At 47.3% G+C, this 27,530-nt stretch overlaps 1 protein-coding gene across 3 annotated transcripts in view; it reads right to left on the bottom strand.

Annotated features, from left to right (window-relative positions):
* TRANK1 (tetratricopeptide repeat and ankyrin repeat containing 1) overlaps positions 1–27,530 on the bottom strand; it is a 1,100,402-nt gene that overhangs the window by 563,658 nt on the left and 509,214 nt on the right. For all 3 annotated transcript variants that reach the window (XM_085607558.1, XM_085607559.1, XM_085607557.1), the window contains one exon: positions 16,988–17,167. In XM_085607558.1, the coding sequence (XP_085463684.1) occupies positions 16,988–17,167 (180 nt within the window). The remainder of the gene's footprint in view (positions 1–16,987; positions 17,168–27,530) is intronic.

Genomic DNA, 27,530 nt, shown 5'->3' with positions numbered 1-27,530 from the left:
GCTAGAGGGGTGGCTGATGTATGCCAGGGCTGTGTATGTTGTGGGCATGGCACACAGGTATGTGTGCCATGTCGACTCTCTGTTTTGTCCTATACCTAGTCACTCAGCCTGCAAGGGCAGTGTGTTTGTGTCATTGTGTCAGGGTATAGGGCCTCTAAGGGTGGCACAATAAGTGCTGCAGCCCTTAGAGGCCTTCCCTGGTAACAAGGCCCTTGGTACCTTGGGTACAATTTACCAGGGGCTGACATGTGGCCAGGGTTTGCCAATTCGGGTTTTAGGTTTCAGCACAGTTTTTAGGGAAGGAACATAGGCCCTGGGCACCTGATTGGCAGGAGCCCAGGGCGCACTCAGTCAAAGTACATTCAGCAATTCAGCAAAAAGTTGGGGCATACCATGCAAGAAACTTTCTCACACCCCCCGCCCCCACGGACCATGCACACAACCTCGGCATCATTCTAGACTTCGAACTCAAAATGGAGCGCCAGATCAACTCCATCACCTCCTTCTGCTACCACACCCTCTGCCTCCTCCGTAAGACCTTCAAGTGGGTCCCCCCTGAACACAGGAAAACTGACACACACGCCATCATCAGCAGCAGATTGGACTACGGCAACGCACTCTACGCCGGGATCAACAAGAGCCTCACCCGCAAACTCCAGAACGCCGCCGCCAGACTAGTACTCAACCTTACGCGTCACAGCCACATCAACCAACACCTCCGAACCCTACACAGGCTCCCTGTCGAGAAGAGAATCACCTTCAAACTTCTCACCTACGCACACAAGGCCCTTCACAACACCGGACCAGCCAACCTGAACCACAGCATCACCTTCCACGCTCCCCAGCCTTCTCTCCACTCGAACCAGCTCTCGCTCGCAATGGTTCCTCGGATCAAGAAAAGAATAACAGGAGGGTTTTCCTTCTCCCTCCTCGCGGCCAAGGCATGGAACTCCATACCGCTCCACCTCCGACAGACTGCATTGCTCCCTAAGTTCCTAAAGGACCTCAAGACCTGGCTTTTCGATGGAACTCAGTGACCTCCAGAAGCGGCAGAATATCTCCCCCCGCCCCCTTTCCCTCAGCGCCTTGAGACCTGACCCGGTTGAGTAGTTTGCGCTCTATAAACCCCTGCTTGATTGGTTATTTACTGCAACTTCTTACAAGGAATTTTAATTAGTATCTTTCCAACTTCAGAGAGCTGGTTAATGTGTGAAACTCACATAACAGGTGCTCTCCTGGAACAACGTCACTCTCCCCTCGTAGCGTTCACCCTAGGGCTGTCTCCGCTGGGGATGTTAGCTACTGACATGGCTGTGCAACCTCCCTGAGCACCCCAAATGGCCTACCTCACAGAGGTGTGACAGCTGGCAAGGCGCTACCACCCATCACTAATGCTGTATGAGTTACCTGCAGTCACGCGCCACATAGATACATAAAATCGTCATATTTAGCGAAAGCGCATTTGATAGTAGAGTTAGCCCATTGCCATCGCCTCATTTAACTCACCTCCCCCCCTTGTCCAGCGACCCACACCCTCTAATACAAGCTACAATGACATACCATCTGAGTTACCTTGCCGCCCCCAACAGTTTACATAGCTGTTCGTATTTGATGCTTTTATTACAATTACTGCTCCACAATCGTAATGTCTTGGACTCTACATGATGCATGCATAGCATAGTTTTATTATGATATTTCATACTTTCTTTGTCATTACTCCGCCATGATGTGATTTCTCTCTGAATGTACGGTGCACTGTGTTTGTTTTGAAAATCGAATAAGCTAAATTAAAAAGATTTTTTTTTAAACAGGTGCGCTTCTAGAGGAAGCATCTGTTCATGGCATGTAGTGCTGTAGATTCACAAGTTTAGCATAATCGTGCCATCTAGTGTTGGGCTCGAATGTGTGCAGTTGTTTATCTTTGAAGAAAGTATTGCAAGTCACGAGGTAGTGTGACTGCTCCTCTAGCTGGAAATGCGCATGGTCATCAACTCCACTGTTAGATTTTTTTCCCGGATGATGGGTGAGGATGAAATGTGAAGCAAAGAGTAGTATATAGAGATGTCCATGTGAAAAGAGTTTGTGAGAAAATAGTGAAAGTAAGTGTAACAAGCACAGGTGTCCGGGGAGGAGGGTGGGCGTGTGTGAATCTACAGCACTACATGCCAAGGGGCAGATGCTTACTGGTAAGAGATATTTTCTGTTTGAGGCATGTGTGGCTGTAGACACAGACTATAACACAGTCCTCCTTAATAAACAGTGGCTAGCCTGTGAGAGTTACAGCTGGTTGAAATAGTGTACGTAGAACTGCTTGCCCCACATTGGCTTGACGACGGGCCAGTACATCTACACCGTTGTTTTGAAAATGTATGCGGTGTAGACCATGTAGCTGCTTTACATATTTCAGCTATAGTTATATTTTCTAGAAAGGCCACTGAAGCTTATTTTTACGAGTGGCGTGAGCTCTAGGAGACGTGGGTAAACTTCTTTTAGCTTTAGCATAGCATGTTTGGAAGCATTTAACAATCCATCCTTTAATGTCTGCTATAGAAATTGCCCTTCCCTTGTGAGGTTTCCAGAAAGCAACAAATAGTTCTTGTGTCTTCCCAATGGTTTAGTCCTGTAGTATATGAGAGCTTCTTTTACGACTAACGTGTGCAATGTCCTTTCTGCAACTGAGTCAAGTTGGGTAAAAAAGACAGGAAGTTCAATAGACTAAGATGGAATTGGGAGCTCGACATTGGAAGAATTTTGGGGTTTGTGCCCTGTCCCTATGTATAGAAAGTTAGTGCCTGAAACTCCCTGACACAGCTAAGTAATAGCGACCATGAATCTTATATTCCAGTATAAAAACTGGAGGGGGCAGGAGTGGACGGGCTCAAATGGAGGGGGCATTAATCTTATTAATACAATATTGAGATTCCATGTGGGAGCTGGTGGCATCCTAGGAAGAAGGATTCTTAAGACCTTCCTAGAAGGCATAGATAACTGGAATTCTGAATAGGGAAATATATTGCCGAATTTGAGGGTATGTGGCTACCACTGCTAAATGTAGCTTACAGATGTAAACACTAAACCAGAGGTGTGCAAATGAAATAAATAGCAAACAATGTCTTATACCTTGGCTACTAAGGAATCAATGTGTTTGGAATGACAATAGAGAACAAATCTTTTTCATTTATCAGCGTAACAAGCCCGAGTAGTAGGGCTGCACGACTCTTCGAAAATGTCCATACATTGTTGTGGGAGATAGAGGTAACCAAATTCTAGGACTTCAGGACCCACATTGCAAGATTGAGGGATCTGGGGTCAGGGTATCTCATTTTGCCATGGTTCTGCACACAGCCTGCCTATTTGTCAGTACTTTGTGGGGAACTCCTGAGTTTGAGTCGTTTGGTGAACCATGACTGTCATACCCATGTAGGAGCCACAAAGATGAAGGTGAGAGTGGTCTGCCGTAGTATGCAAGCCACAAACTGAGCAGTAGCAGAGGTGGAAAAGCGTAAGCAAATATTCCTGACCAACCCATCCATAGTGTGTGGCCCTTGGACTGTGGGTGTGGAAACCTAAAGGCAAAGTTTGGACATTTGACGTTTTCTGCTGTGGCAAAGAGGTCTATTTGTGGTTGTCCACAACGCTAGAAGTATTGGAGGAGGACCTGCGAGGGAAGTTCCCACTCGTGGATTTGTTGGCGCCTCCTGCTGAGGAGATATGCAAAGTCGTTGTCCACTTTCGGTAGTTACTCCGCTAACAGGTGAATGTTGTATCGAGAGCCCACCTCCAAATGGTCTGGGTTAAATTGAGAAAGCTGAGGGGACTTAGTGCCCCCTTTCTTTTGGAGAGAATACATGGCTGTCATGTTGTCCGTCTTGATGAGGGCTAACTCGCTAATCAGGTGAGGAAGGAAGGCTTTCACCGCTAGCTGAACAGCTTGTAACTCTAGGTGATTTATGTGGAATTGTCACTGAATGGGTGTCCAGTGGCCCTGGACAGTTAGATCTTGCAAATTTGCTCCCCATTCCGTAAGGGAGGTGTCTGTTTAGGTTCTCTGTGGAACTGGGTCTAGGAAAGGCCGTCTTTTCAAGAGGTTGTTGGTGTTGCCCCTCTGCAGATTGTCAATAACAGGAGTAAGGCCCGTTAACTCAGATGAGACTGGGGGCAGTACATAGTAAAAAACAGTGTCTCAACTGGACAATATTTAAAAGCAAGACAATTGAAAATAGCGATGTAAATCAAAAATCGGAAGGGGAACAAAGGAAGAGGGAGACCACAATGTAATGGTAGGGTGAAGTGAAATAAACTATAATTTCATAAGTGGTTAAGAAGCACTACAGTACATAATTATATAATGACCATAACACACAGGGACATCACTGGGCTTTTAAGTGAGAGAGAGTGGGCGACACAGTGATACAAAGGTGTGAAGGACTGCGTGAACGGCGAAAAAAATAAAGTTAAAGTGGTCAAAATTGCAAGTTATAGACAGTGTTTTTTTACAAGATAATCAGGTAAATAGATTGACCACAACAGTGCCTGAGTTCTAGGCTGGGTAGTCGACGGCGTTTCAACCTGAATGATTGCAGGTCATCATCAGGACAATGGTCATACAGTTAAGGGTAGTGCTCTAACAAAGAGAGGAATGATCCAAGGTTATTCAAGAACAGCGGAGCATCAAGCAAACTTGTAGATGCAGAGGGGGTCCTGGTGGGTATGAACAAGGTAAGAGGAACCTGGGGAAAGCCGTGTCAATCTAGGCAAACCGCAACCGGTAATTGGGCAAATATGATGAATTCGGTAGGCAGATAATCCGGGGACGGGTGGCACGAGGGCCGAGCAGGATTGTAGTCGCTGTAGCGGAGGAATAAAGCCCTCTGCGCTGCGAGCAGGTCAGGGACAAATGAATTAGCCCGGACACTTCATTCGTCCCTGACCCGCTCACAGCGCAGAGGCTTTATTCCACCGCCACAGCGACTAAAATCCCGCAAACTTGACCCGAAGTTATCAGAGCACTTTACATGAGCACCAGTGTCATTACACAAGGATACATTAATTTTTGTTAGGCACTTTGAACTGGTAATGCTGAGCATTTATTACAAACCTGAGATATTGGCGATATGCCGGTTGAATAGGAATATGAAAGTAGGCGTCTTTGAGGTTGAGTGCGTACATGAAGTTGCCTTGTTGTAATAATGGGATGACATCTTAAAGAGTAACCATCTGAGATAATGTACTGTTTTAGGGGTCTGAGATCCAATATTGGTCTTAAGGACCCGTCCTTTTTGGGAATGAGGAAGTATAGTGAATAGATCCCATGCCCTGTTGATGGAGTGGAACGGGTTCAATAGCTCCTTTCTTGAAGGAGTGCTTGTACTTCTTTCCTGATCAACTTTTGATGTTGTGGGGAAAGTCTGTGTTTGCAAGGTGGAATGTTGGGAGGTGTGGAAGTGAGCTCCAGACAATAACCATGATGGATAATATCCAACACCCACTGGTCGGAGCTGATGTTCCGGCAGGTGGGAAAGAACCCTTGTAGATGACCCCCGACGGGTGTTACGTGATCGGGGGGAATGAGAGGTAAGTCAGGGTTAGGTGGTTGTGGTGAATCTTCCCTTGCCTCCGTCTTTGGAGTTGTTACCCATATATGAGCCTTGGTAGTATCCTTGTATTTTCTAAGCAAGATGGTTTTGGGTTGTTGCCGCTGGAATGAGGTGTAAATCTCGGGTGACGTAGTTCTGGACTCTCCACAGTAGGATGAGCAGTGATAGGAGCCACAAGGGGAGGGTGTCTAGAGCTCTGCCATGGCTTTGGCGGTTTCAGTGTCTTTTTTGATTTTGTTCTAATAGTGTGTCATCTTGTGGGCCAAACAAATGTTCCTCATCCAATGGGAGGGCCAGTTGATGATGATGTTCCTTGGATTTTAACCCGGAGACAGGAAACCAAGCATGTCTGCGCAGTAAAACACTAGAGTTTATTCCCCTAGTTGCAGGATCCGCAGCGTCGGGGGGCTGTATAGTTGTGCTGGAAATTACAATTCCCTCAGAAACTATTTTTTGAACAAGGCCTTCTTAGTGGAAATTACCCCAAAACCTTTCGTTTTTTCCTCCTAGTCTTTGCAGACTGTCTCCGCCCAACCTTAGAAATCTGGGCACCTTTGCATTGTACTGCAGGGCGAAGGTGCATACACCCACCTTGCCAGCATTGGGCTAGGTCTGGTGCAACCTATATCCTCGGACACCAAACGTTGTGCCTCATTTCCAGGGAGGTACGGAACTGCATCTCTTCACTGTTTGTGACTGGAATTGACTGGTGCAACCCATTTCAACGTGCACCGGTCATTCTGCCTCCTTTCCAGGGAAGTGCGGAATTTGCAACTCATCGTGCTTGGAAACTGAAGAACCTGGCACAACTCGTACCAACATGCATCGGGTGCTGTGCCCGGATTGTCTGGGCACGACCCAAATCATCCTACCGAGAGGCTCCCCAGTGTTACTCCCCATTCATCGGTTGTTCCTTTGTTGACCCTCCGTAGTGGACCAACTTCCCCCTCCACACCAGGCCCCTCCCAAAGACATCTTTGCACCAGGTAGCAGCGAGAGAGATTGACTGGGTTGAAGGAACGCTACCGAGACAGTTCAGACTATGTTACTCCTTTGTGTTTTGAGAACTGTGGGTGAACTTCCAGAGTGGCTGCTAACCTTCCCTTCTTTACATCTACCTCTTAATTAAAACTGCTACATATTCCCACCTGCTTCCCGGAGACTCAGAGTAAGTGTGACTTCAGCCGCTTGAAGTCCAGTTTCTTGGAGACAATGTTGGTTATCTTCCATCCGGGGGTAAAGGACAATTAGGCTGAACTAGAGGGTGGAGGCTTGTTCCACAGAGTCTGCAGAAGGTGAACCATTGACCCACTGGGTACCAGTGGCACCGCATTAGGGTGCTGAGTGTGTATGTCTGTAAAAGTGAACAGACTGGCTGATACCTGAAGCACTGCGTTGTGGTGCAGAGTGAGTGTGTGCGAGTGGGGGTGATCGTGTGCTAACCACCCGTGATTCACAACGCTGGCGGGCAGTGGCACTTCATACGTTGATTGTGTGCCAAAAGCACAATACATTGGACATTGGGTTTTCCAGCGTGAACCCTGCCCACGGTGCTGCTAAAAAGTGTTCTACTTTCACATATGTACATATTATTGATAGCATGCACCGCATAAGGATGCCCTCACTCAGTTTACAAATTGTCCACAATTATGCACAGTGAGCATACTATTGATATCATAACAATACGAATGTGGCCCTAGTACTGCTAGTAATATTTCCAAATGTGTTTTATGTTCAAAAGTATATGATGTTAATATTATAAGGATTGAATATGTGTGTTAAATATAAAGGTTTTTACATACAACCTGTATGAAGTCTCTTTTGTGGCGCTCAGAGTATTTATCGTGTGTGGCTGCTTTGCCTTTGTTTATACAATGCCCCTGACATATGACTGCTCAGTGCCAAGCTACAGGTTGTAAAATTAGTGTAATCACCTGCCCTTGACGTGAGCAATAGTTTGTGCCTGGAAGGGGGCATCCCTTCAGCCAACCAGACACTGCCAGTTTTAACACTATTTGATATGCTCATTTTTGGGGGTTTATCTGCTAGTATTTAAGAAGTTCCTCCATTTCGTCCTAATCAGCTCTATCATACCTAGATTGAAGGTCGATAGAATTTGCGATACACCAGTGATTGCCGGATTGTACGGCTACCCTCTTTTCAGAGGCATCTATTTTCTTGCTGTCCTTATGTGGTGGAGGGACTTCACCAGATATTTGAGAATTGGTTCTTTTGCGTCCAGTTTGCCGGACTAAATAATCTGGCCTCTTGTATATATAGAGTTTATAAGGGGGCGCTCAATATTCAGGGTCTCTGAATATGTATGGGTCCTGACTGAGTATACCATTTACCATTGGTAGGTATAGTGGGGAACACAGAGTAGAGGAAAGTGTCCCAAATAGGGAGTCTTCCTCTAGGGGCTCATTGTGTAGTTGCACCATATGGAAGGTTGCAGTACTGCCTATCAAGTCATGATATGTAGTAGTGTCATCTGAGTGGATGGTTTTGCAGGGTACAGATCAGGGTCTACATCAGCTGGTGGGTCAATGTCATAAGCATCCCATGGGCCATCCTCTGGTAGGATAATAAAAGTGTCCCCCTCGTCTTTCTTCCCCCTATATAAAAATGAGTTGACCCTTTTAGTGAATATGGTACAAGGGCAGCTGGTGAAGCAGATGGTGAGGGTGAGTGGTGTGGAACCGGTATATGTGGAGGGCTAATGTGTAGAAGACTTGCGGCCTTTGGAGGGTTGAGCATCAGTGTGTTGAGGTAGAGTAATTATCTGACCTGTGTCTGGATGGAACATCTATTTCTTCCTGCAGTCCTCAAAGCAGGGATTCTACAGACCTCGATCCATGGACAGTTTTGCTAGGCACCAATATTCTCGTCTCAGATGCAGATATTTTCGGCTAAAAATCAGATGGGGCAGATTTCGGTTGCGACAGTGACCGTTGTTTCAATGCCAAAATGTTGGCACCGAAGCTGTAGTGGTAGGCTTCAAAGCAGGCGGTTAAGGGTTTCTTTGGGCTGGGTGTGCCTGAAGACAACGGTCAGTGCCAACCATGGCCCTAGGCAGTGGTGGCCCGGCAATGTGTTTAGGTCTGTCTTGAATGGGAGGTCGACCCTTTGTGGAGGTCTGCTAGGGTCGATGTCGACATGGTGGGGGCACAGTACTCACGGCTGGTTGAGCAGGGTGGGTAGATCTTGTATCTCCATTTCAGAGCCGGAGCCGTCGTTGGAGGAGGTGGTCCCTTCATCAGCAGCCGATGCCTGTGTTTGATGTTCTTCATGGTTGTCTTTGCGAGGATACTTGCAGTGACAGAGGACAGAAACAAAAGGAAATCCATTCCATCATGGAGTGAGCATGGTGTGGAAGGAACGCCTAAAGATCGAAGTAATGCCCCGAAGGACGAGGACCCACACGGAGCTGCAGTCGATGAGTCGCCCTGACGAAAATTACATTGTTGAACCAAACAGAAGAGAGAGAGTGGACCGCAATCGATAAAATACCAATGGAAAGCAGGTATGAACCAAGAAAAAGCACATCACAATGGTGTCAAACCGGAGCAGAAGAGCACATGCCCAAACCAGATGGTGGAAAAAATCAATCTACCAATGGAGTCGATGACCAAGCGCGTTACCAGCAAAAGGAGGAGTCACACTACCTTGTGACTCAAAAGAGTTAAAAAAAAAAAAAAAAAAACTTGCACACATCCTAACCCAAAACTAGATGGCAGGACTATGTTTAGCATGTGTATCTGCAGCCACACATGCCACAAACAAGAGTCTTCTGACACACAGGCACCCACAATGTGCAGCCCAACCCTGTGTATTTACATACACTTGGTAAAGGAATGAAGAAGTTGGCCAGGTTAGCTACTCAAAGGCACTTCTCGTACGACAAGTCCACGAGAAAGGATATTTTTGCAGGGAATATCTTTGAAAAGGAAGACTGTAACAGACTCCCGGGGGGGGGAATTGGGGGGGGAGGGAGGATATGTGACCAGGAGAGATGGGATTCACTATAATCAAGAAAGAACTTCAGCTCTACCTTCAAATTTCTATTCTAGAGCTAGGAGGGCCAGGCTCTTGCATCCAACAAGAAGAGGTGACTATTGGATTTTCCAGGAGGCCCACTGCTTCTGATCCACTCACCTGAAGGCTGGTAGGGCTTCCTGGGAACAGTGTGCTGTACTGCTCTGGAAAAATACAGGAGGGACAGGATATCTGACTGTGTTCCTAAAGAAAGCGGTTGAGCAGCCCTGGACATCCATGGCTTGGTACTACCAGAACTGGTCCTAAAATTAAAGGTGTGAACAGTGGATTACCCACTAAGAAGTGATTCAACTTTTGATGAGGTGCTGAAAAGGATGTAAGCTTGACTCAAATATTCAGGTTCATCCCGCTTAAGACCTTTTGAGAACACATCCTAAGGCTATTGCAGGACCATAAAAATAAGATGCTCATCTCATCCAATTTAGTCCTACTTAAGAATTCTTAGCTCTGAAGAGGTTTCTAAGTTAAAAACTAAAGCTATTGACAAAGATGTACAACTACACTTTATCAGACCCTAGCTCCATGGACAGAACCTAGATCCTGATCTTCACCGTTTTCTGACATTTTTGGTGTAATTTCAGTTACTACAAATGTTCCTTGTTACTAAACGGTTTTGAAATATTATCTAATTTATAAGTTTAATATGTTTTTTTACATTTAAATTACTTCTGCATCATATAGTAAATTACTTATCTAGTCTGATTATCAACAGTGGAAAATGTCCATGGAATCATGCATGCATACACAATCATACAGTACCTTTAACAAAGTGCAGTAACTGCTCATAGAGCATGGGATTCTGGTTGCAGAAGTGTTTTACAGTCTTAGATATCTTTTACAAGTGTATGTGTGCAAGTCCTTTGTAACCTTCCAGTGAGCGTAAAGTGGCAGATGAACCCAATATCTTCTCATTGTCTCAACACAATACCAAATCACAGGCAGCAATTTTGGTTACTGATATGGGCTCACAACACGAGGGTTACATATAGGGGTCATGTACACCGGCCTCACCCAAACCCTCAGAAGGGAAGTCAAGGTGGGTTGATCTTCAAGCTCTGATTGCAGGAGCTCACAACAGTGAAGGGGCATGCAATATGGCCTTAAGCCTGTAAAGTTGTTGCTGATGGAAGTGCCATTTTTGGGTGCCAAAGATAACTGTGGTAAACCACAAACCTACGGCTATAATCACTTACTGTAGAGTATATTTTGCTTTCAGTATGTCACAAATCCATAGCATCTTGTTTCAAGTGAAATGTTCACTCCCTTTCAGTGCAGTGTTTCCAGACAATTTTTCTTCAACAACTTAAAGCAGGGGATGCAGGGGACAGGAAGACATTCCAACTTCTGAGCTAGAGGTGTGTAATCTTCGCATGCCTTTGGCCATTTTGTTTTTTCAGATGTTACTCTGGCTGGGACACAGGCTGACATACCGGAAGTGCTAGATCCAGGTCCAGTACAGCAAGCGACTCTTACTTCCCCTTTCTAAAGGATTACATCTAAGTTGAACTTTGCTTTACACAGAATTCAAAGAGTGGTCAACTATTAGAAGAGCAGTGCAGTTAAAGACAGAAAACAACAGTTGCCACTTCTATTAAACCCTATGGATCACCATACAAACTCCAAAGCAACATACATCTGGGGAGATCCCAACATCGGTACTTCACCTCACTTGGACCTAAATACACTCATGCGCATCTCACATACACACAACCAGCTGAAATAAGGATGCCCAGTCAAGACAAGCAGTGGGGCTCAAGCAAAAAGGCCTGTATCCCACTATAATAACCACTAAATACCAGCTGTTTGGAAGTCACAGCCTGTTCTTCGGAACAGCAGTCATCCCCTGTAGGAAGCTGGCTCTGTATATACTATATCAAAGTGAGGTATAGTGTGCACAGAGTCCAGTGGATCCCCAAAGGTAGGCAGAGGTAAAGTTAGATAGCACCTCACTCTCTATTTGTGGTAGTGTGGTCGAGCAGTAAGGGAGTATCAGAGGGCAGTGTTAAGCATTTGTTGTACACACTCAGTCAGCAAATGAATTCACACACTCAAAGACTGGACTTCAGACCAATTGTTTTTGTCTAAAATATTCTTTTAGTTATTTTATTTTCTAGAACCAAGAAACCTGGCACAGGTAAATTAAAAAATACTTTGCAGTAAATATACAGTTTGAAATGCAATTGTAAATGTACTTTGAAATGGTTATAGTTTGAATTACTGTGCAAAGACTACTACGACTGACTACTAGTTTAGCACTTAAAATCCCAAAGTCTCATAGTTAGTATTCAAATCCTGTGCACAATTCTTCAGGAGTGTGTCGTAGGGCAACTCCACTGAGGGTCAGATGAAGATGAGAAGAACAAAAGAGGAAGGTGCACCAGTCAAAAGAAGTTCAAATCCAAATGGGTATCTTTAAGTATTCCCTTTTATTTTCTTTAAAAGACTCAGCCAACGCGTTTCGTTCCACACAGGAACTTCTTCAAGGCAAATTCAAATCTTTATGGCAAGCGAAAGAAACAATGCCATGTGACGAAATCCCACATGCATAGAAATTTTCGAAATAAATGATCCCCAATATTAATGGTGTGTGTCTTGTGGTGAAGTAATCTTTTGTAGCCAGAGCTTTAAGTATGTATTTAACTTTTGCTCCACAATTAGAACCATGGGACTTCCTAGATCACTGGAACCCTCTTATATTTTGTTCTAATTGTGGAGCAAAAGTTAAATACATACTTACTGGTTACCAGGGGCTGACCTGTGGCCAGAGATGCCAATTGGGTTTCGCCTTTAATGCAGTTTTAGGGAAAGAACATAGGTCCTAGGTACCTGATTAACAGGAGCCCAGGGCACACTCAGTCAAAGTACATCAGCAATTCAGCAAAAAGTGGGGGCAACCATGCAGAAATAGGGCACTTTCTCACATCCACATATAAGGAATACCACTTTGGCTGGACTGGGCGAGTTTGTCAGAAGCGTGATACAGGTTTCTGGCACAAGAAAACATACTAGGTCTGCCAGAATATTCACTTGAGCAGCAGGATGTCACTTAGACACAGCACCAGGGACTTTTGACCGTACAAAGGGAGATCACCAGCCCATTCTGTTGTCTGGAGTCATTTACGCCTGCCCTGAGTGAACTGCACCAATCTACCCATTTCCAGTGCTGTGACCATTTACCTTGGCAACAAAAACAGATGCTTGGCATTTTTTAGTGCAATTAACAGTTCACCAGGAACCAGTCCAAACCAGTCAAAGTGGAGACTCTTGCTCATAAGCTTGCAAAATCTGGACAGCAGGAATACATACAGATCCAGAACAAGAGGAGATCTGGACTTTTTAATGTAGCAGACCATCGGATTAGATCCAGCTTCATTAAAGAAAAAACAAACATGTTACCTGCCTCCTCAATTTAGCCTTAGTTTATCATCTTTGTCTGAATGCCTAGGAGCCCTGCAGAGAAAAAAGATAACAGGATCAAGACAGGAACATTTGCAATGTTGCCATTCTCGCTCCACTCAGAACTGTCCGAGGCCATGTCAGTCTGAGTTTCAATCTGAGAAGCTTGCAGACACTTTGTTTCTGTAATCTGGGATGAGAATGAGAGTTTTACTGGAGGAGGCGCTGGACTGCAAATGCCAGTGGGAGTCGACATGATAGCAGGAAGGTCAGCACAAGGCCCAGCTGTCTAGAAAATCTGCTTGCGATAAGGTGTGAAGGAATAAGGTTCCCCAGGAGCTAGAAGGCCCTGCAGCACAGTTGGCTAGGGAAGTCGATGCATCATATGGGTCATGATGCTTCACATAGCTGGTCATCATAGTGAGAGTGAACCTAGAACATCACCGGCCCACTTTGTCCTTGTAGGGTGCCTTCGCCCACCTTCCCAGCCAAAGAAAGACGATGAAGGAGCTGGTTGTCACAGCATAAGATGCTCCCTAATTCCTGAACCATTTTAACAATCTTTTTAATCTAAACTGTTCTGTAGTTCTTTTATTAGGGTGGCTAGCAAGCCTTAACCTGTTCCCAGTTAGGAATGGTGCCCTCAGTAACTGCAAAGATGCTACTGTCATCTTAATTAAGACTAGTGTTTCCGGATATACAGGCCCTTGACAGGCTACTGGAACAGCATTATGGGTAATCATACATAGCTAAATATGTCTCATGACACACAATAACAACCTGTTGTACTCGTAACTTGTTGTGGGACCCCAGTATCAGGAGTCACTGTTCCCGGAGCTGGAGGAAGTTTTGGGTGGGACACCTTTTATATTTGGATTGGATACCGGAACTCAGCTGCAAAGTAAACAGCTACATTTTCTAGTGTCATACCGAAGGTTGGTATAGGAACAGAACTGAATTTAGAATTCCAATATATTTGTCCCTTAATCCCACAATACCCCCCTTTGTGGAAGTATATATTTGTGCGCTCCCCAACATCCCAGAGTCAACGAGAACCTGGACCAATAGGCTAACATTTGCTGCAGTGACAATGTTATGAGTAGATTTACATTGAGGGCCCCATTATGAGTTCCCTGTTAATTCTGTTGAGAAATACTGGGGCCTAAATAAACAATTGTGGTTGGTATCTACCCATGAGTTAACAGCAATCACAAGTTTGACTCTCCGTAATAGGGAAAACCTAGCAGACAGAAAGTTCCAGGTCTTTTCAGGCAGGTTTTGCCAGATTCTGGGAAGTTTACTACTGCCATCTTCTGCCAGCTCTGCCCTGGTGGAAAAAGGCAGTAAGGTGGGAATAGAGTTGGGTGGTGTGCGTTGGAAGATGGAATTTCTTGACTGTCGATTGCCATGTCAGGTTGTGGTTTAACTGACAAAGAATTGCCTGCTCTCCATATGGTGCCGTAGGGTCTGGCCAGGGCCAGGCTGTGCCTGTCTGCAACCTACGACTCCCTCCAGAGCAGTGTTCCTCCCACTTCCCCGGGGATATTGCTCTTGGTAACTCATAATTGGGCCCTATGTATGTAAGAGCTCAAAGATGGTTTGGGGTAATATCCACTGTTACCTGTTCAATTTACCTAGTTAGGTAAAGTCATTTTAATTTTCAAAAGTTAAATTGCCAAAATGACAATAAGTTGCGGAGTGTAATTTACTCTCTCCTAGGAAATGGAAAACGTTACTTAGCTGTAACTCTTGGTTTCATATTTACAGTATTGTAGATTCACCTACTGTACACTCTCCCACCATCTAGTGTTGGGTCCGGAATGTTACAAGTTATTTTTCAAAATATCCACTATGCATCAGTTCACAGAAGCAACCCCAGATGTACGATTTACTTACCTTCGGTAACGATGTAACGACGAATCTAGCCACAGATTCCTTCATGTTGAATTATCCCCAGGCGTCAGACTGGATCCGGAAACTTTTTTGCCACAGCATCCCTGTGCACCGGGAGCGGGGCGACATCACGCGACTCCGTGCCCAGGCGACACAGAGACGCAAGCGAGGCCTGCAAACTTTTGGCACGCCGCACAATCTGAGGTGCCGTGATCCTCCCCCAAACACCACATGCAAATGAGGTGAGGGTCCATCGCAGACATCAGACGCCCACAAAACGTGCAAGTTTTAAAGCCCGAAGGCATTCGCACACTGGTCCACCAAAAAGAATGGAAGAAAGGGGGGCCCTAAACAGGCCCGTAGCAAGGAACGGATCAGTGTTGCACAAGGAAAAGGAAAAAAAGTGACGTAGGCGCGCCGGGGCGGGTCTTATGTGACTTGGCTGTCGTCACGTGCGCGGACGATGCCTGGGCGGAGTCGCGTGATGTCGCCCCGCCCCCAGTACGCAAGGATGCTGTGGCAAAAAAGTTTCCAGATCCAGTCTGACGCCTGGGGATAATTCTACGTGAAGGAATCTGCAGTCTCTATCAGATTGTCATTTTTGCCTCATCGGAAAAAGGTTGATTGTGTACATGAATGAAACATCTAAGAAAGTTTAGGTTGTGAGTGCAAAACGTGATCTACAGCACATGCTGCAAACCTGAGCATCTAACCCGCTCTATTTCATGAAGTAAGCTTTGACTACTCCTAGTCTCCAACTCGAGAGTCAACTCTCCAAGTGAGAAGCACGGCTATCTAATTGAAGAGCATTAGTTTTGTGACCGATTGGCAAAGATGACAAACGGCATCTAAGCAGGTTACTTCCCAATGATCACTGACAACCCTAGGACCCCAAGAAAAGGCAAACTAGAAAAATCTTAATGATTTAAATGAAAAAAAAAAAATCAACATGAGCTACAAATACGCAGGCCTTGAGACATCTATTTGCTCACTCGCTATGGCGAGTCAGATTTCATCAGGGCAAGCTATTTTTAGCACCTACTTGCCCGTTCTGGCGAGCTCACAAAAAACAGCTGGTCTGTCCCCTCACAAAGTGAATGAGCAATAAAGATGCCTTTAAATGTTATTTTTTATCATGTCACATTTGCTCTGCATTCAGAGAGAGAGGTCAAAATGTAGTTTGTCTTCCGACATTTACTTTTCTTTCTCAGACTATAAAGTTAAAGGGTTTTGTAGAGTGACAATCGTACTGTGCGGTGTGTGAATTGAAAGGATGAAGATGTCAGGCCTTTTTTCTAATACAACATTGAAATAGCTAATAAGTGAACTGTACACACATTTCAAAATATATTTCAGTAGTTATGAAGGCATATTTTTGTATTTCTGTATGGTGAAAGAAGATTTTTATAGGATGAAAATGCTTTGCTGGGTGATGTGCCAAAGATCAATATTTTTGGTGATTGTCAATTTCCCAAAAATTTACGCTATATAGTTTTAGAAGTAAAACTGCATGTTAGTAATAAAAGTTTGTGGCCATTTCAATGGAAATGTGCCGTCTGTAAACTACTGCACTACCACATCATGCTTTAGTAATATATTTATTAACAGTGAGTTTTTAAACATGACCTGAGAAATATTCCTGCACCCACTTTGATGACAATGCTATTAGTGAACTAAGAGGCAAGCCATGGGTCATGTGTACTCGGATTGTGGGGGTTGATTCTTATTATACGTGGAGCAAACACTTTAGCTATTAAATACACCTTTTAAAAAAATGTTTTTTAACTCGCATTTTTGAAGGTGTTCTTTTATGTGATAATGAAGAAAAAGGAGGCTCCAAAAAATAAAATACTTGTCTAGGATCACACAATTTGAAATCAGTTTATGGGTCAAGTACATTACAGTTAGATCAAGTAGATTATTCTAGTTACTAGACTTGCAATTCTAGTAATATTTTAATGATTTTTCAAGGCTTGATACAAGAAAATTATTAACAAAAATAATTTAGGAACCTAGGTTGTAACATAAATGTCAGCCTAATGTACCTGGCATCTTAACAGCAACAGGGGAAGAGATGTCTTGTCTGGCCAAATGCTTCTTTATTAGGTCCTCAGCTTTGAAATTTTTGTTCTTCCTCAGTAAATCAGCAGCAACCCTGTATTGGACATCTTTTAAACAAGGATCAACTCCGTAGTTTAGGAGCATCTGCACATCATCCGACTGACCTAGGATTTAAAAAAGAATCAAATAAAGCGATGCTACAACAAAATATAGATTTTCTTGCAGTATGTGATGTGTCAAATGCAGAATGTACAAAACCAAAGTTAAAACAACCCTGAATGTAATCCAGATGAGGCTGACAATTATTTTCCAGTCTCTGTATTCTTACGTACAAATCAGTGAAGTTTGAAGTGTAGTCTCATCCACCTTCCTAAACATGCATGAGATGGCTGGTGTAAAGGTGTCTAGAGAATCAGAACACATTGTACTTGGCTCCCAACGCACATACAACTCAGTCTGTGCCAATACAGGGACCAACAGGTCCCATACGCCATTCTACTCTCTCTGATAACAGCATATTACAACGAAAGCGAATGCCTTTCGATTGGGTTGTGAATATGTAGGGGAACAAAGGATGAGGAGTAGAAGAAAAACTACCATGATTAAAATTTAGCTAGTTATGTTAAAAAAAAATCGCTCTCCACGGGGGAGTTATCTGGCAATATCACCAACACCATGCCTTAACGCAGTGCTCTTATGGTGCTTACAGTAGTATTTAAGAATTCTGTGACCAATTAGGCTGAATTGCTCTCGACAAGAATGTGAGAACAATCTTTGGCGGGAAACTGGAGTGGCTAGTGGGGACGGAGGGTGGTGGGGCGAGCTCAGTGACTGGCCGTTTCTGTAGAAATCCAAGATTTGGGGAAGGGGCTCAGAAGCCCTTCTGCAGTAAAACAATGGAAGAGATGCAGGCACCAAGTGACCCCAGAGCATGTGCCTGAACCACAGAATACCGAAATGTCATTGACCTGTGCCTCCAAGCATTACCAGAGCTGGAAAGTGGGGTGGGTTGGTGGTAGCCCCCCTTCTGGGTTGGTGGTAGCCCCACTTCTGAGTTCTGTGTTTCCCGATCAGCTCACCCTGTGGAATGGTGAAGTGAGCTGGAGCTTGCAGACCAATAAGGCAGCCTGAGTGAGGTCAGAGGACCGGGCTGAGCCGCTTACAGGCAGCTTCTCTTAGTTGGTAGAATACTGGTACACTGAAGAGAAGAGCAAAGAGGACTGAAAGGATAGTGCAGCCCTGTGTGACACGGTCATTGGTGTATTGGCCAGCAATGGAGAAGGTGATGAGCCAGGCTAGGGACAAAGTGAACTGAGTCAGCACAGGAAGAGAAGGGGGCAATTGGCCCAATAGGATATTGGTTAGGCAAAGGTTGGAGGAACACAGCTCAGTGTTGGAAGCCTGCCACCCTGAGGACTTCATACTACGGAGGCACATGGGAGATGGATCAAATGCAAAAACGTAGGAGAACGAAAGAAACACAACGTTTTCCCATAAGAAGGTCTTGATCATGGCACAGGATCCTAGACCGGGCTCTGTGGTGCAGGCCACAGAGGCCTCAAGCAAGCACTCATACTCATAATTCAGTCAGGCAGTAAAGATCTCATCTTGTGTGGCATCAAAATTATCAGCATTGACAGGATGAAGGAATACTGCCAACACACTGGGTATCTGAGCTGGCCCCGGGAGGTGGTGGTAACTGCGTACTAACAGAGGGGCAAAGAACTCTTAGAGCAAGAAATTCGAGAAAGAATTCCCTTTGATAATGGCAAAAGAAAGTGACCTTAGGAGGCTGTTCATGGGTAGAGACAGAGCCCCTAAAATATCAACGAGATCGATCAATATACTAGACAAAGTTGCAAAGAAAAGGAAACGACCCAACAAGAGCTCAGATCCAGGGAGCCATAGAACTATCCTGACAAACCATCAAATGCAAAATAGACTATCTCATCTGAGGTAAACATTCTCTTGGCTGATCTTTGCAAAGTCAAAACACTAGAAAGAGAGTAAACAGTGGTAATTCTCAGGACAGTGGTCGACAGCCTTAAATCCACACTATGGACTCTTTCAAAGCTGATGCGGGCAGATCCTACCGCAGCAATCTATGATTTGTTGGGTTCTCAGAGAGAGTGGAGGGTAGCACAACAGAGCAATTTATTGAAAGAAGGCAATGGGAGACCATGTAGCCGCCAGGAGTTACAAAATTATTTGTTATGGAAAGAGCACATGCACCTTGGTCCTGATGCTGCCGCCCCCAGGAGCACAGCAAGAGCACTGACTGCCCGAATTTTAAATTACAAACGCAGAAATATTATTCTGGAGAATGCTAGAAAAGAGGGGACCAAAAGGATAATGTTACTTACCCAGTAAGTATCTGTTCTTGGCATGTTAAGCTGTAGAAGATGTCCGGCGTGTCTTCGATGCTTTGACGCTGCATCTCACGATGTCGAGCCCGATGATCGCAAAGATTCTTCTTTGATCAGAACTATTTGCAAGCTTCGCAGTCTTCTTCCTTGTGCTCCGGAGACAAGCACAAGTTGCACACTTCTTGTGAGTCGGTGCGGGGATACTTCACGTGGCACAGAGAACAGAATTTAAACAGAGTCCGATCTTTCGACGGAGAGCTGACCGGGCACAGTTAGGCCTTGAAGGTCGCCTACGAAACTTTCTGATCGAAAGTAGATTCCGATGTCAAAATGATGCACGGTGAAGTGGGAAACACGTGCAGAAACAATACCATTGGGGGCAGACAGAATTGCGCGCCGAAGGGAACCCAAAGAATGGTTTCTAACCGGAGCCTAGCAATATACGTCCAAACCCGATGGCGAAAAAAACAATCTAACAATAGAGTCGATGACCATGCGCACTATTACCGAAAGGAGGAGTCACCTTACCTTGTGACTAGGAAAGACTTCTTCGCAGAAAAACAACTTGCAAACATCCGGACCCAACACTAGATAGCAGGAGTATGCAAAGTATGTGTATCTACAGCACACATGCCTCAAACATAAGAGTATCAGATCATTTGAATTTTCTTAGATTTCACACAAAATGTCCAAAAACTGCAAAATACCTTTGAAGGAACAAAGCACAAACATATGAAAATGAGCATTAAGTACATGTTGTGGTTTCCTGCTAAGCAGCAAGTTTTATATTATGGCAAACCCTACTTCTTTCACAGGCTAGAAGAGGTATGAGAATGCCTGTAATGGGGGGCGTGGCTAGGAGCGTCAAGATGGCGGTCGCACTTTAGAAGTGCTCCGGACCCCTCCGTCATCCGCTCCCTAATCCGCCACCATCGACGAGAGATTATCCCGCAATCCTGCTCTTGGGCTGCCCAGGACCCCTGACATTACCTTGGGAGTGGCGCTGCGGCCATCTAGACACTGCGGGCAGACCATACTGCGGCACTCTGGCTCGTCACGGGCCTAAGATGGCTGCCCTCACCGGAGTCGGTTCCCGGCTTGTGATGGAGGCCCCGTGAGATCTGGCGGTCCTGGCTGCGGTGTTGAGAGGTGCAGCCAGGCTGTCGGGCTGCCCGGTGTCCCCGACGTTGCCTTGGGAGCGGCGCTGCGGTCATCTGGACGGCACGAGCAGACCCTACTGTAGAACTCCGGCCTAAGATGGCGGCCCTCACAAGAGTCGATCCCCGGCCTGCCAAGAAGCCCCGTGAGACCTGGCGGTCCTGGCTGCAGAGTGATGAGGAGCGAACCTGTTGAGCTGCCTGCGCTGGTTCCCTGCGGCCCGAGGGTCTGCCTGATGATCTAGACCCCTGGAGGTGAGAAGCACTGGGAGTAGCCGGGACAGACCCATCTACCACGCTCAGCCGTGGGTCCCCGGCTGGATGGAGGGTTGGCGCAAGTGTTCGGCCGTCGCTTCGGGCGGCAGAGGGACTAGACTCCTATCCATCTCCACCCCCCTCCCCTTCAATCCTCTGCGACTGAGGGCCCACCGGCACCGGGGCTGCCTCCTGCACCCCGGCTGAGTACCGGACCGGGCGTTCTGGGCCTTCTGCCAGTGCGGAGTGCACTCCTTGGCCTCTATGCTGTTCTGTGGGCTGCGGCGGAGAACCGGGGCACCTCGGCTGCCATTCCGGAGAGCGGTGGAGGGGCTGGGTGGTGTTGTCCCCTCTTTTCCCCACCGACAGCAGCATCGCGGGGCCCTGCCGTGTTCAGCTGCGGCCCTGGGACTGGCGCTAGCTCCTCGGGGAAAACCGGCTGTCGCATCAGGCGGCGGGGTGGTCGAGGCCTTCCTTCCTTCTCCCCCCTTCTGTTAGCCTGCCCCTGCCTCTTCCAACTGAGGTGACCACATCCATTTTACCGTTGTCTGGACCCCACGCCCCGGCATTGCTACACGATCTCCGCGCCTGATTCTTGGCCTGACGGCGCGTGGGGAGACACTGAGACAGGGTATCGGCCGTCGGACCGGGAGGCGGGGGCTTGGTGGACTGTTCCTCCTCCACCTCTTCTCTCTCTTCTTTGGGGACAGTACGAGGACGCCTCGAGGCTGAGGGGGGCCACTGCCTCTGCGTCCATGCTCTGGGCAATCGCACCAGCTGCCATCTTTGAACCTTGATGATGCGAGGCAGGGTCCGGTCAGCGCCGCCCGACCTCTTGGATGACCACTTGACCCACTGCGCCCTACTGTGGGCGACGGGTGCAATGGCGACGGGGCGGAGTCGTGGCCGGGACTGCTGAGAGCCTTGTTTGGTTGTGGCCTACAGATCCGCATGATCCTGAGACCCGGTGCCTCCTTCGACCATCTGGATCGGTGGAGGGGGGACTCTGCGGCCACTCACCCGATCCCTCCTCTCCTCCTTTCTCGGAGCAGACAGTGGTTGCTGACCCGAGCGATCTCCGTCCTTGGCCGAGCTGAGCGGCAATCATGGGGAGAGACCGGGCATCCAAAACCCCCGCCATGCAAACCAAGATGGACCAATATACAACCACAGAGTCCGGGGGTACCGCGGAGAACAACACCCGACCGCTCCTGATCTGGCCACTATCCTCCAAACCATACACACCTCCCAATCCTCGGTGGAGGGCAAGATTGGGGAGGTCCGGGTTGACATGACTTATCCGTCAAGTCCTCTGTAATGCTACGGCCTGGATCAAAGAGACAGAGTCACACATATTCATGGTGGAGGATGATGTTCAGCAACTTAAAACCCAGGTCACCTGCCTTCAGACACATACCCAGGAGCTCCACAGGCGGGCCGAAGATGCCAAGAACAGGTCAAGACGCAATAAACTCCACCTGGTGGGTTCAGAGCAGAGCCGGACACCCGACTTTATTGACCGCTGGCTGCATACATGGATGCCTGAAGGTTCCCTCTCCCCATGGTTTGCAATCGAACAGGCCCATCGATCCCTCGGCCCCAGGCCGCTGCCGGGTGTGCCCCACAGGCCGATAATAGTGCGGATCCTTAACTTCAGACATCGGGACTCCATCTTGTCCAAGGCACGCAAGCAGCAACACCTCCGCTACCAAAACCAGACAATCGTGATCTTCCCAGACGACACCCGAGAGGTCCAAGGCCGGCGACGCTCTTATGCAGAAATCAAACAAAAGCTGCGTGCCCTCAACCTCCAGTACAGGCTTCTTTTCCCGGCCCGCCTCCGGGTGGTGTTCCAAACCAAAACCCTGTTTTTCTGTACTCCGGAGGAGGCTTGGACATGGCTGACTGAGGAGCACTCGCTGCGACTCCGCGCCTGAAGCCCACCCCTCGGGGACCGCGATGGAGGTGCCCTTCGGGCCCGCCTGGATCAGCGCCCGGACTGCAACCCTTCACGCAGGAGGAGAGGTCCCAGATGGGCCAGATAGGACTCGTTGCTGGGTCCCTCCCGGCTTCATCATTTGGACCAGTCCCGAGTGACCTTCTCACCTTACGTTGATCCGGCTCCTCTAACCACTAAGACCCAGGATGTACTTCACCCCGGCCATCTCTGCCGGAACTAGCGGGCACAGACCTATCCCGGAGCCCAGCCCTTCTCACGGGGCCCACCCTGAGGCCGCAATAGCCCACAAGCAGCAACCAAGTCGGTGACCCACAGTACTGCACTTATGTCTACCATCACTCATCTCTCTCGATGTACATCACCACTAATCATCCTGCTATGAGGAGGGGTCCTCCACGATTCCCCATTCCCATTAGTTTGGTATCTCTGTACCCGCGCCTAGCACCCGCTCTTGGTCTTTCATCCTGCTCTCACGACCCCCATGACTGACAGCCACAGCGTGAGCAGATCGCTCCATATAATGTCCTGGAATGTTAATGGGCTCCTAGATAGGATCAAGCGAACAGCGGTCTTGCGCTATGCACAACGCCACACTATTGACATACTGCTGCTCCAAGAAACCCACCTTGAAGGCAATAATTGCCCCTTCCTGGCGAGATATGCCTATGGCAGTGTTTCGCACTCCGGCTTCGGTCGAGAGGTGTCGCTATACTTGTACGCCTAGCCCTTCCATTTGTTTTACGCAAGGTCACTAACGATCCTCAGGGTAGTTTTGTTGCCTTGGAAGGCACCGTAGGGGACCAAGCCCTGAATCTGCTGTCTGTCTACTCCCCACCTTCGCTGATGGCCCCCACACTTAACAAAGTTGCTGCACTGGTTGCCGCCCTGCCCCCAAGTATGACCATCATTGTGGGAAGTCTTCAACGCATTAATGAACCCTGACCTCGACAGCGCTAACAACCCCTCGAACTCTAGAATCACCTATTCTAATCTCTTATCAAACTGGGCTGTTGCCCTGGGGGTCTCTGATGCCTGGAGGTTTTAGCACCTGACGATACACCCACACCTCGGCATCCCACCACACACTGTCAACCGCGGGCCCAGGTGCTGTTTAACAGAGCACTGTCACGGCCCTACTCATCAGGAGGGGCACGAGACAGGGATGCCCCCTCTACCCCTCCTTTTCGCCTTGGCCACGGAGCCCTTTGCCTGCCTTGTACGATCAGATTAACTAATCACAGGATGGAAATGGCAAGGCCTGGAGGAGGACAAAATCGCTCTTTACGCGGATGACGTACTGCTATTCCTGGCGGACCTGGCGCAATCGGGACCCAGGTGTCTCCGGCCTTTGTGTCTCTTCGACCAGACCTCGGGCCTCCGACTGAACCCTTCTAAGTCCTACTGGACCCCCTTCATCTCTCGAGGGAGTGCTTTGAGTGGCAAGCCACGATACCTTTTCGGCGACAGCCCTTTAAATACTTCGAGATTTGGGTCACCCTTCTCCCAGACCTCGCCTGGGCGCTCAACGTAACCCAGATAGTGAAGAAGGCCCGAGCTGATCTCAAATGGCAGGCGCTGCCGCTGAACCCTATGGGCAGAATAGCCTTATTTAAAATGATGATTCTGCCCCGGTTCCTCTACATGCTTCAGAATACGCCCCTATCCTTCCTCCGAGCGTGGTTTAGGGAAATGGACAGCTTGGCCGCCAACTTCCTGTGGGGGGTGGGGGGGAGGGTCGGAGGGCCCGCTTGGCACTCACCCGGTGCCAGATCCCACCCTTTGATGGCGGCCTGGGGATAACAAATTTGTATCTCTATTATCTAGCTACTCCGCTCCTCACATAGCACGACTGGTTCCACAGTGGCTGGTCGGATCCGGCTTACTGACTGGAGCTGCACACCCTTGGATTGCCCAACATACAAGGGATGTTGTACAGGACCACCGTCACCAGAACCCTGTCCGAGATCACCCGTAGGGTGATTCTGGCCTGACGGGTCTCTCTGCCCCACACCCGCTGGTCTGGCAAACTGACTCAATATACCCCGCTTTGGCAGGGCGCCTGGCTCTGCGAGGTAGTCAACCTATCTGGCTTTCAAGCATGGGACCTCATTGGGATTTCACAACTGGGGGACGTTTGGGGAGGGGACTACGTGCGCACCTTTCAGGACTTGCAAAACAAATGCTCCCTCCACAAATCAGTTTTACCACTCCCTGCAGATGCGCCACGCCCTTCACTCTCAAATATCGGCGGGCACCTCCCTACCTGAATACAGCCCGTATCTCTCGCTCGCTCCCTCACAAACAACACCCCCAACACAGAGACAGATGGGAGGGATGGCTTGGGTCCTTAGAGGTTGCCAACTGGAGGGACGCGCTGATGGCCCCCAAGACGGTCACAGCCTCGGCGAGACTTCACTTAGTCCAAATATACTACTTACACGCTGCCCATCTCACTCCGCTGCGCCTCCACCGCGCTGGGCTCAGACCCGATGCATCTTGTCCCCGCTGCAACCCATCCAAAAGCTGACTTTTATCACATGGTATGGCTTTGCCCCGTAGTCACGCACTTTTGGGAATTGGTGGGGGAGCTCACTGAGGTCTTTGAATGGGAAGTCCCTCTCAACCCAACGAATGTGCTCCTGGGAATCACAGAGGGGATGGACGGCGCCAGAGCGGACAAACTCTTTCTGAACACGGCCATGATGGTGGCCAAGAGACACATTGCGGCGACCTGGCTGGGCTCGACGGCTCCCACCATGACCCGATGGTGCAGGGAGGTGGATTGGTGCGCTGCGCAAGAACGGCCCTTGTATGAGGCCAGGTGATACCCGAAAAAATATCACAAAATGTGGGCCAAATGGGTAGAGGTGATAGAAGACTGAAGTTTTCATTGTATAACTGTGTGCTTTGGTGGGTGTTACCCTGCCTTTTCCTTAATTTTCAGGGTCATGTAGGATGTTGTAAGGACACCATGTTTTTGATACGTGCCGCAAGCTACGCATACTGCTGGTCTTTGTTTTTCTCTAAAAAAATCAATATAAATTGGTTATCAAAAAAAAGGGAATGCCTGGAAGTAAGGGGCTGCAAGCAGGAAAGAGAGACCTACACAGGAAATGCCAATCACCATATAAGAAGACGGGGAGATGCTCCCAATCTGGATGGTTCATCCAAGATGGCACAAGGGAATTAGTACAGCATAATGGCACAACTGGTCTGGAAACACAAGCAGGCTTGGAACATATGGACTGTGCAACAGCAGAGGGCCCATATCGTTCATCTGGAGAGGAATGGGAGCAGATAATCTCTCTTTGCAAATTGGCAATGAACGAGAGATGTAAGGAGGCAACTTCCAAGGCCTCAACAGGCTCTTCTGGATAACAGATAAGAGACCATATCTGACAGAAAAAGTACTGAATCAGATTGTATCTCAAATATATAGGTGAGTGCAGCGGGCAAGAGCCCCTAGTTGGTGGAGGTTTGTTAAAGTGGGAGAAGGGAGAGATTACATTTTCTTGGAAAATAGGGGTTCTGTGGTGTCAAAGGAGACAAAAGGATGTGGTGGGGATCAGTTTGATGATAATGTAACATTACACGAATAAACAACTGTCGACACACATCCCAAAGGTTGGGGGTGAACAAGATAAATATGACAGCTGAGATTGCTTCTCTGTAGAGGCATCATTCTGCAGACATTACCGGGCGCAGACCAGATTCAGGGAGAGGTAGCCCTTGCATTTAAACATTAGAACACCAAGTTTTAAGCTTAGATGGTTAAGATTTAATGCAGAATATGAGGTCTTGAAGAAAGAGAGGGTGGTATGCTTTCCCTAAGCAGGAAGATACAGCTTATTGAGTTCACAGCGTACTGACCACACGGTGAGGGAGGTTTGGATTTCTTGTTACGTGCATGCTAAAACATAATATGGAGCAGGAACTCCAAAAAAAAAAAGAACTAAAAGAAGTGATTCAAAATGAGGAAGGGAAAGACTCCAGATCATTTATCGGGTTTTTAATCACTGTTTTCTGAAAACTTTTAGAAATATATACACAGACCTAGAGATTAGGCACACTACCTAACTGAATGGTAGAGGCTGTGATAACTATACTGTTAAAGCCAGATAATGATCCTATGCGTCCATAATCCTATAGGACCCTTTTCATGATGGATTTAAATGTCAACATACTAACCAAGGCACTGCCGACAGGTTGCCCCAAGTCATAGGTACACTAGTACAGGAAGATTAATCTTGGCTGAACCTGGGTCGTAGCTAGGGCAGGAAGTAGTTGGCGTAGCAATATCAACAAACGGAAACCAGGGTCAAGATTTAGGAGCCAATAATTTCTATATAAGCATCTCCAAAGTCAGGAAAAAAGCACAAACGTGAACAGTATAATTGATATTGAATCCCATCAGCCACTAAAAGTAGCGCACATCATTATTTAGGATTCAACCATACACTCAACTCCAGTTCAGGAGAACCATGTGGTGTATGAACACAGAGGAAGCAATGAAATTCACAACCCCAGATCTACTATGATGTCGCTAAGATGCAATTAGATGTGGTTGATGGTGTTGAAGCAGTGCAGAAAAACAAAATTAGTGAGTGCAAATGTTAAAAACAACTACTGGGTCAGTACAACCATTTTATTCATAACTGACCAAGTGATGCGACTAAAAACAGTGCAAAAGCAGTTTGAAAGAATAACTGCTAGTGTCCTAGAGTTGGTCTACATGTTTCAGCCTATCGATTGAGTGCCAATCAGGCTTTCGTCAGGACCAGATTAAACA

This window comes from Triturus cristatus, chromosome 5_2 (genome assembly GCF_964204655.1).
Source record: "Triturus cristatus chromosome 5_2, aTriCri1.1, whole genome shotgun sequence".
Taxonomy (NCBI): domain Eukaryota; kingdom Metazoa; phylum Chordata; class Amphibia; order Caudata; family Salamandridae; genus Triturus; species Triturus cristatus.
Note: the sequence above shows the minus strand (reverse complement) of the source record. Positions and strands in the feature narration are given on the sequence as shown.